Raw genomic sequence first — 20,063 nt, 5'->3', positions numbered from 1 at the left:
CCTGTTCACTCTTCTTTCCAGGCTCCGTCAGCCCCTGTTCCATTGTGTGCAACGCTCCACTTTGGTGGTGAAACTACAAGCCATGAAGTACGGTCCCTCTTTTCCTTTCTCCCCCCGACATGCTTTTCTCTAAGCTTTGTTTTATTTAGGGAGGTTGAAGCCTCTGGTTCTGGATTCCGCACTGGTACTGACCAAAACTTCATTACTCTGGTGTCCCAGTTCTACCTGGGGCTTCTCTGATATGTCAGACAGCTCTGGGGATGAGAAAGTGCCAATTCTTTTGCATATTAAAGGTGTTACCTTCTTTGGAAGTGTCATTTGTCTTTTAAACGGAATCCCATTCCTCCTCCCCCCCCTTTTTTTCCTCTTTTCTTTTTCTGTCAATAGTTTCACCTTCAGCTCTGCGAAGTACTTTTTGAGAAGGACGTGATACCAGATGGATCGCTCTCATTTTCACACTCCCAAGTGGCTGGGGCTCACTTCAGGACTGTGTGTGAAATGGTACACTGCCTTTGGTAAAACTTATGTTTTAAAATCAGCTTAAATTAGTCCCTACCAAAGCGAGAGTTGGAACCATGTTTTATCATTTGATACTTAAACCACGTCTCAGTTTGGTAGGATGGACAGGTGGACTGGCTCCAAACTCTAGCAGCCAGTTGTGCTAAAGAAGTATGAAAAATGTTTTCCTTAGAGAAGAGGGAATTCTTTGTAGCAATGTTCTAAAAGGAACGTGAATTTTCCAGCTATTCGCTAAGCATTGCTACAATCATTGTTTTTTACTTTTGCACAAAGAGGTGAACAGTCTTTTGCAAAGCTGAATGGAAATAGAGTTTCAAATTTAGATCTAAGTAGAGATGGGAGTTTCACAGGAATGTTCATTAAATAAAACGTTGAAGTGAGCAGATTGCTTATTTAAACTCTATACCTTTACTTGAGTAGGTACTCTAAGTTTGCAGTACTGTTCTTCAGTTGTACAGAAGCGAACTTTTGCATATGTGAACCCATCACTTTGGCATCTTGAAGTCAAAAAGGCTGGCTTACTTCTTTGAATTTCTAACCGGGCTTCCAGGAACTCCTTGCCCTCTTCTGATTTCTTTCCTCTCCTAGGATAAAATCCACCGCAAGGAAAGGAGCCCTGTCAGCAACCTCAGTCACCTGAAGAACCAGATCAGCCTCCTGCTGCTGCTCCTTCCTGGTTCCACCCTGAGTTTTCAGTGTTCCCCGGCAGACCTGGATCCTGTGTGGCCTCAGGCAGACAAGGTCTTCACTCTTCCTCCTCTGTCTAAGAACCAATCAAAAAGACTTAGAAATTAATGTGCATTACTATCCTGGACTTTTACAACCTTGGACTGTGATTTTTTTTTTTTTCCCCTTTCACTGTCCCACATGAATTCTTAACTAGGATCAACCAGATCTGCTCTTAAGTGTTGCCTTCCTGCCCCCCACCCCTGGAGCTGGAGAGTGTGACATTTAAGACAAATGTTAACTTAGGGCCAAATCCCAAGTACTTGGTAGAAATCAAAACAAGTAGATATGTCTCTGTAATTACTTTTTTTTTTTAATGTGTATTGTCTTCAACCTCCTAGTTCTACTAAATTTGAGAGTGCAATGACACTGTTAAACGTCTGTTCTCTGGCTATTCTATCTCAAGCGGATGATGTGGCTGTAAACTGTATCCTTCCCAGATTTGTAGCCCAGGTGAGCACTCTGCAGGGGTTAACCATGAATCATATTAAAATCATGCCTGAGGGTCTGAAATTTTCCCCAGCACAGAACAGTTACTTCACCAGCAGTTTGAACATTTGCCATTGGAAACAGTAGGTTCCACATGTTCTGCTGTGGATTCTGTTGAAATCGTAGCTGAAATATGATTAGTGTTTCAAGGACAAGTAGGGTAATCATGGCTAAAACCAATTTTAAAGCGCCATTTAGAAAAGCAAATTCTCCTGTTCAGGAGCTGGCAGTGCTTCAATGTGAACAATGAAGACTTTATTCCTATTTGTCAACGTTACCCCATTTTTTAACAGAGAATAGGCAGTGTTTGTTTACCCAGATTAGAACATAATTTGCCAGTCTAATCATCAACATCCTGCTTTTAAAGTATTTCCCTGTCAGCTAGCTTGGGCTTTATCTTTGACATCTTTCCAAACTGCATTTCATGCATCTTGTTCAGACTCATTCAAGTAAATATTTCTCAAAATGCACTGGCCATGTTTACATTTTAGGTAACCTTCATGATCTCTAAATGCAGGAGTTGTCTTACCAAACATAGACCTGAGCATTCACAAATTCACACCAGTCCCAGAGGGAGAAGTCTCATGCATCAGCTCTATCTTCTTGCTTTAAAACCATCATTAAAAATATAGCATTTGGGTCTTTTTGGTTACTGTACAGCCATGAATGTTTTATCCAGGAGAAAGACTCTTCTGTTTCACCTTGATGCTAACGTGTACTATGTCCATCACATGGGGAAGGGACTGTTCTGCTGCATCATATAAGTGAATACAGGCTGTTTGCCCGCCTTCCAGTGTTGCACCCTGATTAATGCACACTGGGTTTTATGGGTATAAAGGTTCCCTTCTCTCCCTCTGTTCCTGTACAACAGTTGTGGCTATTGCTTGATGAACTCGGAGATCATGTTTCCTTGGTACGCAGAGCTAAAAGGTTAACCTTGGTATTGGCACAGTTCCTTTCTCTGTTACAAAAGCTTCTAATGTCTGATAGCAGGATGTCAAAGGGTTTTCCCCACGTGGAAGTAATAAAGGGGGGTTGCACTGCCTGCAGCTCCTGTGCCTAACTTAAGCCCAGTGCTTAAGAATTACTTGTTGTAATTCTTAAAAAGCAAATACATAAAGAACAGAAAACAAATGCAACAAGGCAGGAAACACTTTCCCTTGATGTTCAGTTCAGCATTACGCTGATATTTAGCATTTCACTGCTGTTTCACAGATACATCTGTTCCGTGTTAGAGGAGGAAGCAAGCTGGTTAAAGAAAGTACAGTTAAAGAAACACAGCCAGCATCCAAAAACACAGGAAGAAATGTCCAAACAAAGGCTTGCCAGTCTATGATAACCAGCAGGCAAAGAGAGCGCCTGAGAACAGGTGGAGAAGAAGCCCAAGGTGTGCTACTAACACATCCTGAGTGTGAAACGTCAACATACACCTGAGAGTGAGAGTGATCCTGATGCGATGGTTGGAATGAATTTTATATCACAAATAACTTCTAGATCAGGTGTTAATGCTGCCCCCTCCTATTGCGGCTGTTTGATTTAATAGATGCTGCTCTTCCAAAAGCTGGAATGAGCTCTCGTTACAGAACAGGATGCTGCAGAAAACAGTGTAAGATACGGAAAAGTAAAAATATTTCCCTGTGCAATCTATGTATATATATATATATTTAAAGCGATTTAGTGAAATGACGTTCCCAGAATGAAGCCTTGTTCTCAGGGCTGTAATGTGAGAAAGCTTTACAGAGAACAGGTGGGTTGAGGCACTGCTAGTTTGAGCTGACTGGGGGACTAGGAGGGTGGTTCATCTGGTACCTCGGGTTGTACACAGGAGACATCATGCTTGGTGCATTGGGGCACCATCCAAAAGCAGAGACCAAAATCTTTACTCCTGTCTGAGACCGCTTACACCTCCATGCACTCCGGCTCATGACCTCTGGAGCTCTTGGATCATCAGGATGAATAATCTGGCTCAGAGCAAAGGCTGCTGCTGTGTTATAGCTTAATTTCCAGCATGACACATTCTCCGCCTGGCCTCATAATGGAGATACAGGTTGAGACCAAGGACTCTCATTTATCATTGCTGCTGTTATACTGAACTCTGACTTCCCTGGTTGCTCGGGTTTCCAAAAAGCGCTTCCAGGCTTGACATTTATTGCTAGCTGTAAATTTGTTAGATTCAGCAGTATTGCAATGGTTATAGATGAAGTGGGGTGCTGCAAGGGGATTCATGATGCGATTATGGGGATTATGGGGCTCTTTGGCTTTCCTACCATGGTGTAGTGGATAAGGGCTCTTTTTATAGCTGCCTTCCTACTTCAGTGTAAATACCGTGTAAGACTTGTTCCTGCAATGCACAATATCTGTTTTGCTGAATATCCTGTTTACACAATGTCCAGTTTAAACATCAGTTGTAAGACAACTTACAAATTTGTCAAAGAGAGTGAGGAACATGAAGTAGCTATGGTGGCCAGTAAAAAATGTCATTTTGTGAGATGAATTAAGAGGTGATTTAAAAGTCTTCAACCAGCTACTGCTGCTGAACTGAGTTTTGGAAGTTGTTACTTCAATAAGATTTGTAAAAACCTATTGATGTCTTGCTATGTTTGTTTTATAGAGGCATTTTGTTGTTTTCCTCCTGGTGGCACTGTAGGATAAAGCTGTGCTCGCTTGGGCCCTGTACCACAGCTGCATCATTTAGGATGCCGGGATTTCTTTTTGCTGACGTGACAGGTTCTGGAATGCTTGACTTGGGGACCAGGACAACACCCTTACTCCATGTTAACCTAAAATACTGACGTGGACTTCAACTTATTTTAGGGAACTTTTGTTGGGTGATTTTCTCCTCTCAAAAAGAAAAGTTTCAGCCAGTGTATGAATTGTAAACAAAACGAATGCATCGCTGAGTGTGCCAAAAAATATCAAAAAAGCCTGACATATGACTACTAAACTCTCAAGGATCCTGGTCAAAGAATGGTTTTCACTCACACAAGTTCACCTATATGCTCTACAATATCCAGTGAGTACTGCAACTTTTGGTTTGCCATATTGTACGGTTCATCCAGAACAAAAATTGAAGATTTCTATTTGCAAGCATGATATTCCCTTCAGGCAGAGTGCAGTTCTGCCTCTGGTACCACCCTCATCCGTACGTTTTCCACTCATTACAGCAACTTGTGTATTTTGGCAGCCTGTGCCGCAAGTGACTTATGATCTGGGCAGTTATACAAAGTGTAGTCCCAGTCGTAGTTCTCTGAGGGTCATTGCAATGAAAATATTAATTTTCAGACCCAGATTTTATATGTAAATCTCATTATGCTTGAATTAATTGGAAAATACAGCCTTTCTGGTCAGCAGAAATATATTTTACCTATTAATTTACGATGTAGTTAACACTGATAGAAGCTACCCTTCGAGAAAACATGATGCACTAGGGAGTTGCCCTGAGTGAAATAAGTAGCTGAAATTGCCAATTATGTCATGATGGTAATTCAGAAGAATTACTAGCTCTTGGCTTTCCATGGAAAAATCGCTGCTCGCTGCCCTGCTGGCCACACTGGTGCTGCTGTGCTCAGCGAGCCTGGGGCAAGCGGGCAGCAACCAGGCCGCAAAATCCCCAAATCCTTCTCCAAATCGATACTTTCCATGCGCCGACTGCCTCTCCCCTGCAGCCCCTTTTCCCCGGCACTGCCACTGAAGGGCACGCACCCAGGCACAGCCTGCGCGCTTTTTGAATTGTTGCTCATTTATTTAGCGCTCTGTCAGTTTATTTTTGAGTGTACTGAAAGCTCCAAGCCACTGAGAGAGAAGCACCAGCCCAAATGCTTCCAGCAGCGCATGGGATTGGCTGAGTTTCTAACGATTTTAAAGCTAATCCAAAACTCGTTTGGGGGGGTTTACTCTCATGTTGAACGTTGTGGTTGCCAGATTTAGACTTGTCAAAACTCTTATCTACCATTATTTTTGCAAAAAGAAATGGTTTTCTTTGTGTTCCAGGGTCAACTGCACCAGATGTTGGAGGGATCCCTACTGCCATACCAATAAAATGCACAAATCTCCCTTTTCCCTCCCTGCCTGGGAGGTTACAGCTGCTGAAAGCAGAGACTGACACAAGGAGGAGAGCCCATGTGTTCTTCTTGTCTTAGAAATTACTTTAAAATAGGTCTCACACTCTGTTAGAAAGTCTTTATGGATCATGTTTTAGAGCCTTACCCATGTGGCTGAATTTCTATATGTTCCTGTTCAGTGGGGAGGAAGAAAAAGAAAAGTCAAACTAAAGTAGAATTTGTCTCAAGATCTGGGTTTCATTTATGCCTGAAGCTTAGGTCTGATTCTGTCCCTACTAAAAGATGTGATAATAGTAAAGACACATTTTTAAGGCTGTCTCAAGTAAAAATCTACTAACTATATATCATTATACTTCATCATCTAGCTACCAAGCATGATAGCTGAGATGTCTGATTATGTTTGCCTGTGCAATTTCAAAAACTGAAATGATTATAAAGGATGACTGATAAGAACCCGTAGGAGGAAAAACAGTAGATAATGGGGATGTCAAATATCTCAGTGCTGGACCTACAGTACCTTGTGTGTTAGGAGAGCTTAGAAAAGCTGTTCTACCCACAGGTAAAGCTGGGGTGTCCCAGCCCACACACCTGCCCAGGAAGACGTTGGCCCTTTCACTTAACGGTGGAGGAAGAGGAGTTATTTGTTTTGGTTTTAATAAAAGATATTTTTTAAAAATTCGTCAAGTTACCCATGAGACCTTGCTTTAAGCTATGTGCTATGGGCTGGTTGCCTTTTCAAGCTTTCACAGGGTGTGCTGAGGATCTACAGATGGCACGAAAAGAGCTAAGCAAGAAAAGTGCAGGAATACTGTGATAAATCTATACTGTCCATAAAATTTTTCTTTTAAAAAAGTGGATTCTGGTCTCAGCCGTGCTATCAGGAAAGTCTTTGTCTTTTTTTTTTGTTCCTCCAAGGAATGTCTTTGAGAGCAACTTGCAAATGAAACAACGTGGTAATCAGTTTTCTGAGGACGTTTGAAACTGCAGTGCAGGAAATGTTGCGTATCCTCGGTCAATTTAGGGTAAGAGAGAGGAAATTGGAAGACGTGGGAGAAAACGGAGGAGTGCAGACAGCAGGACGGTCAGTGAACAGGCAGCATTATTAACCGCTCTGAATGGGCCCCAGGGACAGGCAGCGACTGAGCGGGGTTACAGCAAACGACGAATTCAATTTGAAAGTTGTTAGCAAGCGGCTGGTAGAGAAGTGAAGAGCTGCTGCTGTTCTGCGATGAGCAGATGGGGTACTATTCTCATGTTCATTTTCTTTTCCTTTTGCTTCTGTTAGAAGCAAGGATGTAAGAAAAAGAATTCACCTTATAATGATCAGTTCTACAGAAAAATGCGCCTCTCTTATTGTCAACCGTTTTTAGCTTTTATGGTTTATAGCATTTGTCCTGGTCTAGCAGAAGATTTAAAAATTTCATAATTAAACCATTCTTGCTTTTAAAATTTGCCTGTAATGTAACTAAAGTGTTTGTTTGTTTGTTTGCCAATGGAAACAGTAATGCTTTCAGTTAGTAATGATGTTTTAGGATTTTATGTAACTCGAGAATAAAGCAGTGGGCATTTGGCAAGCAGTGCCCTCTCCTGGTTTCCTGACCCAAGACACCTTTGAGGATGCAGAGCTGGGTGAAGAGACACAGGAGCCGATGCTGCCAGTCGGCGCTGATACAGATTTAGAGAAGAATTGCCCTTTCAGCAAGGACTTACGGTTTTTTTCATGGTTTACTAAATATCAGAGCATACATTCAGAGTCTGTAGTTTGGGGATTCACAGAGAATGAATAGAAAGGGATGCTTATTTTGGAATGATCTGATTTAAACAGCACTCAATTAAAACAAACAAACAAACAAACAACAAAAAAACCCCCACAACTTTATAGTCTCCACTTTTGCTTCTTTGCTACAAATATTTAGTCAACCCTACAGAAGTGGAAAAGCAAGCAGTGACCTTCTGTATCACACTGGTTTCATTGCATTAAGAAGATTCCTTGTACACATGTTTAAAAGTGCTCTTTTTTAAAGCATTGTTACATAGCAAATGGTGTCACTATTTGTACTTATTACAGCTTGTCAACTTTACCAGAAAGGTTTGCACTAAAGATTATAGAAGATGTTATTGCAAACCTATAATTTACCTCTTCACAATTATTCCCACATTCATTATCCCTAGTATTTCTTAGACAAGACCTGTCTCTTTATCTGGAGCTCTAGAGCTGAACACAATAGCTAATCCCACCCCTGCAGCAACTGCCTAGGCACTGAAGATTAGCACAGATTTGAAAGACCCTGCAAATTCCCAGATGTCCTTGCAATTCTGTGGACTTTGCTGCCGTGGGTTTCCAAGAGGAGCTAAACCTACAATATTCCTGGCAGGCGCGAAATGAAGTGGGTCTTGGCACCTGTTACACTCAAGAGATTTTTTTTTTTACAGGTATCCATAAAGTAATCCACAGTAGATTTATGAAATGCTCTTTTTTCAATATCCTCATCTGAATATGTACCTCTATTCCTGTATCTACCTGTATCTACCTACCTCTCCGTCACTCTAGTTATCTCTATCTGTATACGTCTCTCTCTGTATATTGCCTTTGTCACCTAACTGAAATGAATTCAAAATACTGGATTTGACACCTAGCCTAGGAAAAAAGTCTCTCAATACACCTTTGAAGTTTGACAGTATGTTAACATATTCTACTATGTGTTAAATTCTGAATCTACTTTTTCCAGCCAATTTGAAAGCATCATTGTCTCTATCCCTCTTGCTCTTCTTTTCCCCTAAGCTTTGCGTTTATTCCTCTCTTGTTTTAGACATGAATTCACTATTAAAGGTCTCCAGCCATAGGTATTCTTGGTAAGATGGCACTGGTTTTACTACTGAACAGTAGTTTGATTCTTTCCATGATCTTTTTGTGCCACCAGCAGGCAGTTTATCTGCTTGAAAACTTTTACTCGACCTTTTATTTTATTTGCTGCTTACATCCAGCTTTATATGTAGCTGATTTTGTTTACCACTAGAGTCTGTCTACAGCATTTGTGATATACTTTGAAACAACTTATTTTTCTGATGTAAAAAACCCTAACAGACTTCTAAAAGTTTTGTCAAATTTTGCTTTCTGAATTCTTTTTTTTTTTTCCTGTGAATGAAACTAGTTCTCAATTTCAACAGCTTGACTTTTGTTCTGCACCAAATCCCTTCATTTTCAGGATATCACAGGACACATAGCACAACGTAGTGACCTTGAGTTTTACTGCTCCATGGCAAACAGAAATCAATTGTGCCCTCAGGGTTTTTTTGAGTGATCATCATATAAGTTCTGAGTATAATAAGAGCAAGATTTTTCGGGGGGGGACGGACGCTGTCAGTTTTTTCTCATTTGAAACTCACTACCAAGGCCAGATTTTTGGAAAAAAAAATAAATCAAAACTTTGAAACTATACTTCAGGTAAATCTTTCCACAGAATGAAGTTTGCATCCTATCTGCTGGGAACAAGTTCATTTTGCATTGTAGATGCTATCGTTTGCTTACAAGGGGGGTGGAAATTGTGCACGCAATCGTTCAGACTGACTGTGTAGATACCAGTTATTTGTTTGCAAAGAAATAACAACGCAGGACTCTTTATCAGGTATTGCTTTCCATTTTAATCACATACTCAGCATTTTCAGTTTTAACGATACATTCACATAGGATTATGGCTAAAAGTAGAAAATATATATGTAAACATTTATATGCATCTTTCAGTGCTTTTCCCTTTAAAAATTTAATAGCATATATTAGAGTAATTTTTTGTTTTGTGTTGTTTAACACAGAGGCCCTGAGAAATTGAAATGTATTTACTAGCCTGAAGGATGTGAAGAATCCTGTTTTTAATTCTGAATAAAAGTCCTACCTTTATAATTAGTTGAAAATATTATATTGATGTTAATCCATATGTGCTTTAATGCAGGGCGGGACCCTCTAACCCTCTAATTACATATAGCTGTGGTATTTACACTCCAAAGAGGAACTCTAATTAATGGAACTCTTACTTTGTGTCTCTAAATGCTGTATTAAGAGTCCTAATTTCAGGAACCATTTACTCTTGTTTAGAGCATATGACCTCTGTCATTAAATGTTGAATGCAAGCACTTTTGATATTTTGATTGTAAAAATAGACTTTCATCATGTAGTAGTAACAAATTAATATAAATTTGGAGGGAAAAGGTATGTTTCCATGTGTATATGTGTGATTGTAAGTTATTGCTACGGTGTGGCAGATAACATAGGTTATACAACAATCTAGTTAATGTGAATACCATAGTGGGGAAAGCAGTAGAGCATGGTAGTAATATATTCATGTTAACATATAATTTTGGATTCTTCTCGGTCATTTCTTCCTCAATACACATGAACTTCCAGCTTTAAAAGCTGCCAACAGCAGTTGTTTCTAGAAGAAAGAAGGGATTGATTAATTTTCCTGAAATGTTTTAAAAACCAACACACTGCAGTTCAGGGGAATTTTCCTGTACTGAAAGATGAAATAAAGTACTTAATACAATTTCTTGGGATGAGCTCTGTGGCTTCTGTAAAGGAAGTTACGCACTGCTGATCAGCATGCTCTGAGGTCCATGTCTCACCGAGCATGTGGAACTAAGGCAGTGAGTACAGTCTGCTTGAATTTCAAAAACGTAAGGTCCCTCCCCAAAGGAAGTTTATACTGATTTGAGATGGGTAGGCTTCTATTTTATAATGGTGAGAAGGGGAAAACAAAGGAAAGGGCATAAATGGTCAGGGGAAAGAAGTCACTGGAGGATGTACGCTATAGTCTGTCCTACTCAGTACAGTTGCAAGTGATCTAGGGAAGGGAGTAAAAAGTGAGGTGACAAAGTTTGTGATAACACTGTGTTACTCTGAAGAGTAAAGAAGAGCGGTGACTGCAAGAATTACAGAAGGACCTTGTGATATTGATGGCATAGGCTGTGAGTGGCAAAGGAAAACTGAGTTTTGATATGTGTGAAATAATAAATGAGGGGAAAAATGATCCTAAATTTACATTTAATATGATGGGTTCTCAGCTTATCCTATAGATGAGTTCTTGGACTTAAAATCTGTGAAGATACCATCTTCAGTAATGGTAAAAAAAAATCAAATACAATGTTAGAAACTATAAGGCAAGGAATAGAGAAGAAAGAATACCTCACTGTGCCTAAATATATGACCACCAAGTACACTTCTGATCGCACCATCTCAAAAAGTTTCAGAGAAACATATCCAGGTTGATCAAAGGTATAATATATGATGTGATAAGTATGCATTGTAGGGGAGCCATTTAAATAACCTCAGTCTTTTTAGCCTGGAAAACAAGTGATTGAAGGACGACCTGATGGAGATAACTTACTTATTCATCAATCAATGCAGGTTTCTCGACATTCTTTTTCTGTTTCAAATCTATTGTTGGTACCATTACAACCTCCATACCAGAACTGGCCACAAGAATTGCCATTCTTGTCGTAATACCATTTCACCACGTAGTCCCGACAGTCCCCTGGTTGCAGAGGTTCCAAGCACCTTGGATCTGAAAGTGTGTCAGTACAAGTTAGCTTGGGATCTGCAGATAAGTTACATTATCCTAGAAGTGCCTCATTCAGTAAGAAGAGCACCCCTTTCTTTCCTTGTAGTACCTGGGAGTACATATGCTCCTCTCAAATTTGTACCCAAGTTCCATGTTTATTAATGAGTTACCTGAACAGGTCTAAACAAATACAAGAACAGTTTGAAACAAAACTGCCTAAATCCTGATGTAAGACCCATACTGCTATTTAAATACCTAAGCACACAATGGGTACATAGAGGTTGTTTGTCATCTTGGTTTGAAACTTTGGCTCTCACCGTGTCCACAGCCAGAGCACCCAGAAAAACAAACGTGGTAAAATCTAGTAACTGTTTTTGGGGAGGGAGTGAGGTTTGCTGGTTGGTTGGTTTTGGTGCAGACTGGCTAACCAGGATCTGAGGACAGTACTCACCTTTTTGGGTTGTTGCTACCTGTGTTTGCGACACCGTCAGGTGGCGATCTTCAGCAGCAGTGACATTGAACAAAGGATTGACAGCGGGATTCTGAGGTCTGATTTCAGATATGTCATAAAGCGTGGGAAATCTTGATTCTCTGGGAGCAGAGGTGGTTCTGGTGTGATCCTGAGCAGATGGCAGCAGCTTAGTATATCCGGCCCGTGGTGGACTAAGCTGCAAAAGGAGTCAAAAATCTTATAACTTAAAATTCTGTCTGGGCTCAGATGCTAAGAGAAAAAAATTGAGACAATTATGTAGGAAACTATTGCTAATTAATGTGTGAAAAAAATACCATTAACAGCAGGCGGGTTCAGACCTCCTTCTAGTGATTACTCAGGATGTGACCATAATTTTAACAAATGCATTTTCTGATGCTGAGACCTCAATGAAAGGGCAAAGTAATGCCTTCCATTTAGTCACTAGGCAAAATGAATTCAGCTGAAGCAAAATTTCAGTTGCTACTTAGTCTGTAATATAAATAAAACAAAAAATTGAAGAAACTCTGGGGTAACTCAGTGCTTCTTAACATCTAGTACACCCACTGTGAATGATCTGACATCTTCAGTATGTCAAGAAATTACAGGCAGGAGGAACAGGGAATTTGTTATTGATAGATAAACACATGTACATTATGCTTCTCCAAAGATCTTTTTTTTAATTCAAACAAAGACACACATATTTTAAGAACATTTGATAACTGTTACTTCTTTACTTACTGGGTAACTAATTCCTTCTGTAGGAAGCGTATAAATCTCTGAAGTAGCCACTTCAGGTAACTGGCTATTAGTAACTTCACTGGCAATTTCAGATTCTGGACTTGGAGATAAAATGTTCTCTTTTCTCCTGTAGACTTCGGACACATTGTCACAGATGTTTGTGATCAGTTTATTTTCAAGAGCTAAAAATTTTAACAAAATGATTAAATTTAATAAGGGTAATCAAGAAAAGTCATAATGATTCACCACAAGCTTCTAGTGCAGTATTAACCCTAAATCTTCAATGATAGTGACTTGTGAAAGACCATCTTCTAAAGTTCTGTCAAGATGCAACTGAGAGGTAAGTAATGCACTCTGATTTTAAGGCCCTTTTGTTTAAGAAGAAACAGATAAAAATACCAAGTAATAGCTCAACAGTGAGAAAAAAAAAAAAACAAAACAAAACAAAACTGAGTGAAGGAAAGAAAGTGTTTACATGTAGGAAGGAAAAAGAAAAACTGGGTGACACATTCTATTTATTTGCACCAAAAATTCTGTGACTGGGAATACTTTTATGATGAATGCTGGAGCCTGAGTCAGAGCCCTATGTTTAACCCTAGCTGGGATCAGAACTGTAGCTTGGGCTCAGTTCTCACTGTTAATGCCTTAAATCCAGACTTAACTCCATCCACAGTCTCAGCAAAAGTTTTGCTCAGGAAAAATATACTTTGTAGGGTTAGTTTGCAGTTAATCTAGATAAATGCACTTTTTTCACAGGTCATAGGTTTCCTTTGGATTTTCTCCTGATTCCAGCTCTGGCCACACAATTTTTCAAGCCACAGTTTGAAATAGACAATGTCCTCCTATTAGACCCCACTCCCTTGCGTGTTGCTCCACCACCTTTTCCCTAGAATCAGGATGAAAGCATAGGTTTCCTTATGGCCTTCAGTAAAAAAAAAAAAAATACAAAAAAGATAGTGCTTGTAAGAGAGAGTGAAGGGACTCTAAGATTGGCAACAGCCATGTGAAAGAGAGGGAGACTGAAATGTTGCACCAAGGTGGAAAAAACTCTGCATTTCTCTGGGATGAAACCATGGCGAAGCACAAAAGGACTGAGAGGGAAGACTGATGCAAACCCTCACAAAAGAGAAGTGCCCCAAAGAAGGCCTCGGCTTGGAAAACTGGTGTTCATTGTGTTTGTTTCTGCAAGAGGTAAAAATTCTGCAAAGGTTTTATCTGGCCAAAGGAAAGAGGAACAGAACAAAGAGCCGCATCCAAAAGAGAAACCTAAGCTGCCATTCAGCAGGCTGCCTTGCCCTCCTATAGAAAAGGTTAAACTCTCTTAAACACCTATTTCAAATTTCCCCTTCAAACAGAGATTCTTTTACCTGAAAGTATCATGAAGTCATCTATCTGGTAAACATGTTCATCATCAGGGTCTGTTGCAATAAGCTGCATTTCTTTCAGAAAATCATCATAATGAGGTTCAGTCCTTTGAACAATGCCAATGACAAATATCTCGATATTTGTAGCATGGGCTTCCCTTACTACAGTATCCAGTTGTACTTTATCACGAGTGTCTGCTTGCCCATCTGTTATTACAACAGCCACTTTTCTTACTGCTGGGCGCGCTGCCTGAAACAACTGAATGGATTCCTGGATAGCAGAAGCCGTGTACGTGCCTTCTCCTAAGTAGGGCATTTTATCAACAGCAGATTTCAGGTGCTCTTTGGTTGTGTATTGGTTCAGAGAAGACACCAACTCCACCTTATGGCTGAAGTTGACGATGCCAATGCGGGCCGCAGCCTGGTTGGCCGATAACTTGTCAATTACTGTTTTCATAAAAGTTTTGATAATATTGAAGTTATCTGGTCCAACGCTTTCTGAACTGTCAATGACAAAGACTAGTTCCAGTGGTGTTACTCTACATCTGATACCACAACCTAGAAGAAGAAAGATTTCAGACATTTTATGAGAAACCATGTATCAGATTTATAGTCAGTTAAAGGTTAAATAATGAATTAATTTATAGTTACTGATACTGATAAACAGAAACAAGAGTTGGACGTTACTTCCAGCATAGATTTGGGAACATAGTGAACATTGTTTTACATCAGTATCCTTACACACAAATATGCAACAAACAAATCCATTTGGTCAATGTAAATTCAGTGTGTTTTATTAGAACTATTTTTTTTTCCATACTGGAATGCTTACCACATATTTCATTGATAAGCCTGATAACTTCTTCTCTCTGAAAAAGAATATGTATTAATTTGCTGTGTGCTCTAGATTTAGGATTGCTGAAATCTATTTAGTTATTTATTTACTTACAAATTGCAAACAATGCAATGCCCCTTAAACAACCTTGTGTAACATCACATAGTTTTAAAATATTTTCCCAAATAAACTCCTACTTTTTAAATTAGTTCTTTTACATACTTACCGAAAGACCAGGTTCACCTTTTCTTCCCCAAATTCCCTGAAAACAGGCAGAGTGAGATAATTAACAAAAGCCAAATTTGTCTAATTTCTATTGTGTAAAATTAAGTAACATGAGAACATGTTTTACCTTTGGTCCTGGAGGTCCTGGGTCTCCAATCTCTCCTTTGGCACCTTTGCTCCCTGGATCACCTTTATCTCCATAGTCTCCCTAATTTAAAACAACCTTATTAAACACAATCAGTAACTCCAGTTGTGTTGACAGTCAGAGCTGGAGTTATGGTTCAATAAGCTTTTAAGATAAATTTTCTCTCTTCTTTTTTTTTTTCTTGGTGTGTGTGGCTGGTTTATCTTGTATGTATTATGAAGACAATATCTGAAAGCAGGCTCTCAGACTCTCAGATAAAGCAATAATAGTAGGCATTTACCTTGCTAGCTATACAGGGCAATGTCTTTGCCTTCTCTTTATCTTCAGAGACTTGTCACACCAAGTAACTGATAAAGAACAAAAAATTATCTTTTTTTCCTTACCACAAAGCCAGGATTTACCTTTGGTCCAGGAAGGCCAATTCCTATTGATCCCTTTAAGCCAGGCAAACCTTGATTTCCCTTTTCTCCCTGAACAGAATATGGAAAGTAAGTTTAACTAAAAACTAAAGTAAAATCTATGCTGTATGTATTCACTTTATAACATTTTGCATCATAGAGAAAGCCAGACGATTGTATTATGCAATGAAACACATTATTTTCAAGACAACAGTGGTCTGAAGCTGAAGAAATAAGCAATTTTGTCTGATTCAGAACACACATGAAGCCTTTATAAAGTATATAATGGAGAATTTATTTCTGATTAATTAAATGAAATATTGTCATTTCACTGAAACAGACAAAAGTAACATCAGTGAGGCTCAGACAGTTATTCATCCAGTCTGCAAGCAGTAAAACAAGGTCCAACACAAAGCTTCTCTAGAAATACACACCCAGAATCTATTTGGGGTTGACTTGGTTTTTCTGGCCTTAAGTAAATAAAAAGACTTCTCTGCTTTTCACACTGTGGAGAGCAGAACATCTTTCTGCTGGTACTTCAAAAGACAGTATCAGTCCAGCTACCAAGTTTGAAGTTGTTTATAATGATTGTTCTCCATGCCCACCTGCATGCACACAGACTTGAGAAGCACGTTCATGCCAGCAGTGTGGGCACACAACATGTGGGCATAAAACACAGCTGTTATAAAGTATGTACAGAAAATCCATCACAGCATGTGTCTTTCAGAAAATCTCCTGTTTTATTTAATATGGAAACACAATATGTTTTTTGTATCAACTGCTGTGTACATTTTAAACACAGCTAGAGGGGATTATATGCCCTGGTACATAAATGCTTCACCATAATTCACATTATGTACGTAATGCCCATTACAGCAGTGCTGGTGCAGATACCAAAACCAGCTCAAGAGAATGGCAATGAGATCAGGAGCAGTCATCATCTGTACCAAACCTAGCCTATAGATGCAAGTACAAGCTTAGTTTTATTCTTTTCAGTCCAGAGCTCTCAGAATGTCTCACTAAAGCATCTTTTTTACTAATATTCCTTCCCCACTAGGGTTATCACACAACTTCCAATTAACACCTTTGCAGATCTGCAGAGCACATATGTATGAACCAGAATTACGATACGCTGTGTATTCCAGTGGTCCTTCCCTAATAATGAATGTCGGATCCAACATTTACTGCTGCTTTTTGTTACATTTGACATTGTTAGGGTGGTCCTCAGGCCATGAAAACTGAATGAGACCTACTGTTCTAAAAAATGTTGTGCCTGCACAGCTGACATTTCTCACAGGCACACGTGTGAGTTTTATCCTTTAAATGTCAACTGAGGAACCAAATTTTGCTTCCTCTACTTGTGCAATCAATCAAGACAAGAAGGATTTATCATATTAATAGATACCATAAATGAACATATAGTAAAAACTAACAACTATGCTGTATTAATTTAAAAATATGTTGCTTTCCCAGTTCAATCCACTTACATGATTAAATTCAAACCTGACCATCAATCTTATCATAAAAACCAAAGTGGTACGCATGTAAAAATGCATATCCTTGGATCTCTGACCCCAATATCCTGCTAGATTACTGATCAATAAGCAGACTTCTATGTAAAAATGTCATTCTATGAACTAAGTGCAGATCTGAGAATGTCTAGACTGTGGTTTTGAAAGGAAACCAAGCATAAAAAAGAAAACCCGTGAAAGTAGCTATCAACATAAAGTTACTCAAAAACCATCTCATTTTTGACATTCCGTTCTTACCATATACAGACTAAGCTTTATGTATATATATATTAAAAAATACTTTGAGTGATAGTTGAAATCCAGGAGCACAGTATTTTTAAGCTGATGAGCAGTGGCCAAAAAGAAAAAAGCCTGATATGGCTCCGAAGAGATGGAAAGACAGAAGCGACAGAAGCTCAACGAGCATCAGTGTATGGAGGAAACTGGTACTACAGGAGCAAGACAGTTGCCAAAGTTGTTCAGAAAGAAGTTGTTCCTAAGAATTATATAAAAATAATCATAATTTAAAAAAGTGATTCCTAAGAGAAGAAAATTTAAATGACAAGCCTGTACCTACACAACTTGTGGAACACTGTAGAAACAACACCAGCTGAGTTTGATCCACCACATATTGCAGTTTTGTTTTCAAACCCAAAGATTCCACAGCCAAAACCCATGTTACTTTTCTACATCCCTAAATTCCACATCCTTACACTACAAACACACCCTTGTCTAACAGCGCATGTCAGTGGACCACGTTCTTTCACTAGAAAACTTCCATGATGAAACCGAATTCTTTGCAAATCTAAAACATGCTTTAGATATTTATTCATAGCAGTGCAAAAATAACATCCAAAACTGCATGTATCTATATATATAGAGAGAGAGACAGAGAGTGAGATGTATATGTACACACTGAGAATATTTTGACTAACCTTTATCTTTCTTCAGGAACCAAAAAGATATGATATAATCTATATTTTTTTTCATGTATCATCAGACACATTTGATTGCTGAAACATTTCTGTTCAGAATGGCAATTGAGCTTTTATAAATAACCTCACATACCCATAGTATTAACAAATATCTATCCTAAGTATTAGGTTCTGGAAACATGTAAGAAATGTCTGTTAAAGCCAGGAAGGAAATAGTTTTTCTATACCATAAAGCCATACAGGGATGGCAGAAATTTTTCTGTTTTCCATACAAATAGAGCTAAGAGCCTTCAGAGATTCAGCAAACACAGGAAGAAAAGAAAATAAGAAGTTGCTTATGCCCTCACATTAAAATACATAATAGATTTGTGGTTACTGATAACAATTAATACAGAAGAAAACTGCAAATAGATCAGAACCAAAGATCTACATAGTCATGACTCAAACTGTGTAGAGATCTCTGTCCAGGGAAGTCCTGAGATGAGATAAATCAGAATCTGTCAAAGAGAGTTATACAATAAGGAGAAAAGAAAGAACACAGTAAAGTACGTTTTTATGCTATGAAACACCTCATAGTGAAAAAAAGAAGGTCTCTCTGCAGTGCATGATTAAAAATTAGTAAGAAAATAGAAGACATTGAAGCTGAAATCAGAGCAAGTACTGAACAAAACGAATTCAGAAGGAATCTGTGCTTTTCTGGTAAAGCTTGTATGAAGTAATTCCACGCTGAAACAAAGAAAGGTTCTCCTCTGAAACATCTTGCCAACAAGGTACGTTTCAATGATTTGTTGTTTTTGTTGTCTCAGCATGCCACTGTTTTCCAATTAAAACCTGTTTTGTCAACGAATTCCCTGGTGGCTTTAGTGTCTCCAGTCAACCGCAGTCTAGGGAGGCATCTTTCCTAACCCAAAAAAAACAATGACCCCATTACTGAATCACTAGTGCTCTGACAGCCTAAAGCTGGAGAGCTGAGTGCAGTCCTGATACAGGGAAATACTCAATCATATGCTCTACTTCAAGCACACTGATTTAAGAGAAACAGGAGACACTCGGGTTGCTCTCCACTAATGCCTCCAATTTTAGTAATTTTCTTCCACAGATTTATTACAAAGCAATTTATTAACTTTGAATGTTCAAAACATGTTAGCATGTTTGTATTTCTCCTTATAAGGAGAGAAGTTGTAATTATGTCTGGAACTGGGTGATTAAAAACCCAATGAAGAGTATGTGGGAGATTGGCTAATTTCTTTTATACTCCTATAATTATTGTTTGAGTTATTTTGACATGATAGATCTCTGTTACTGTCTTCTACAAGGTCATCCAGAGAAAACCCTGGATGTTTTCATTGGAGTGTCCTTTAATTCTAAATAAATCACTAAGATGTGGTAGAGATTACACTTTTTTTCCCAGGTTAAATATATTTGTAATGGCAAGAATAATAGGAGAGCAACTGGGTGCCAACAATAGCGAAAACTCAAGAGTTAAACTAAATATTACATACCTTATGAACAAGAAATTTAAATATACAATGAAAACTTGTAGGAGCTCACTGACTCAGTGGCAAAGAGAAAAACAGACAACGAATCTCCTTAAGAGACACTTTTGAAAAGACACTGGACAGATCTCACATTAAAGTGGATTACCTTGCTTCCTTGGATGCTGTTACCAGGGGGTCCCGGTGGACCAAGCATGCCTTTCTGTCCCATGATACCCTGTAACAGTCAGTGGGGCACGAAAAGAAGCATTAGGCAGCAAACTCTATTCCTGGTAACATTTAGAAGGTAATCTCAAAGTCTCTGCAAGCAAAATGTAAAACCACGTCAAAGACCATAGTTCTAGTTCTTTTTGGTTAATGGTTTCTCACGGTGGGTCTTTGCAAATTCTTGGCAAATTCCCAGGAAAGCCAAGGAACAAGTAAGCTGAAAATAATTAAAGAATAAAATTTGCCTGTGAAAGCGATACATCCTGAGAAAATATTCATGCTCTGTTGCTTATTGCATTTCTGTAACAGGGTGGTAATAGAAATGTTTCCCTGTTTACATACTGGTTTATTCAAAATGGCAGTGAAGACTTCTGTTAATCTCTGCTAAGG

At 38.9% G+C, this 20,063-nt stretch overlaps 1 protein-coding gene across 3 annotated transcripts in view; it reads right to left on the bottom strand.

Annotated features, from left to right (window-relative positions):
• Window positions 1-9,423: 9,423 nt before the first annotated feature.
• COL28A1 (collagen type XXVIII alpha 1 chain) overlaps window positions 9,424-20,063 on the bottom strand; it is a 57,461-nt gene continuing 46,821 nt past the window's right edge. For all 3 annotated transcript variants that reach the window (XM_082045427.1, XM_082045426.1, XM_082045428.1), the window contains 10 exons: window positions 19,615-19,683; window positions 15,528-15,596; window positions 15,109-15,189; window positions 14,983-15,018; window positions 14,754-14,790; window positions 13,925-14,479; window positions 12,558-12,739; window positions 11,799-12,015; window positions 11,174-11,350; window positions 9,424-10,222 (listed from right to left, as the gene is read on the bottom strand). In XM_082045427.1, the coding sequence (XP_081901553.1) occupies window positions 11,181-11,350; window positions 11,799-12,015; window positions 12,558-12,739; window positions 13,925-14,479; window positions 14,754-14,790; window positions 14,983-15,018; window positions 15,109-15,189; window positions 15,528-15,596; window positions 19,615-19,683 (1,416 nt within the window). In that variant the 3' untranslated portion in view covers window positions 9,424-10,222; window positions 11,174-11,180. The remainder of the gene's footprint in view (window positions 10,223-11,173; window positions 11,351-11,798; window positions 12,016-12,557; window positions 12,740-13,924; window positions 14,480-14,753; window positions 14,791-14,982; window positions 15,019-15,108; window positions 15,190-15,527; window positions 15,597-19,614; window positions 19,684-20,063) is intronic.

The sequence above is a fragment of the Streptopelia decaocto genome (assembly GCF_964273445.1).
Source record: "Streptopelia decaocto genome assembly, chromosome: 2".
Taxonomy (NCBI): Eukaryota; Metazoa; Chordata; class Aves; order Columbiformes; family Columbidae; genus Streptopelia; species Streptopelia decaocto.
This window is presented reverse-complemented; position numbering and strand designations above follow the sequence as displayed.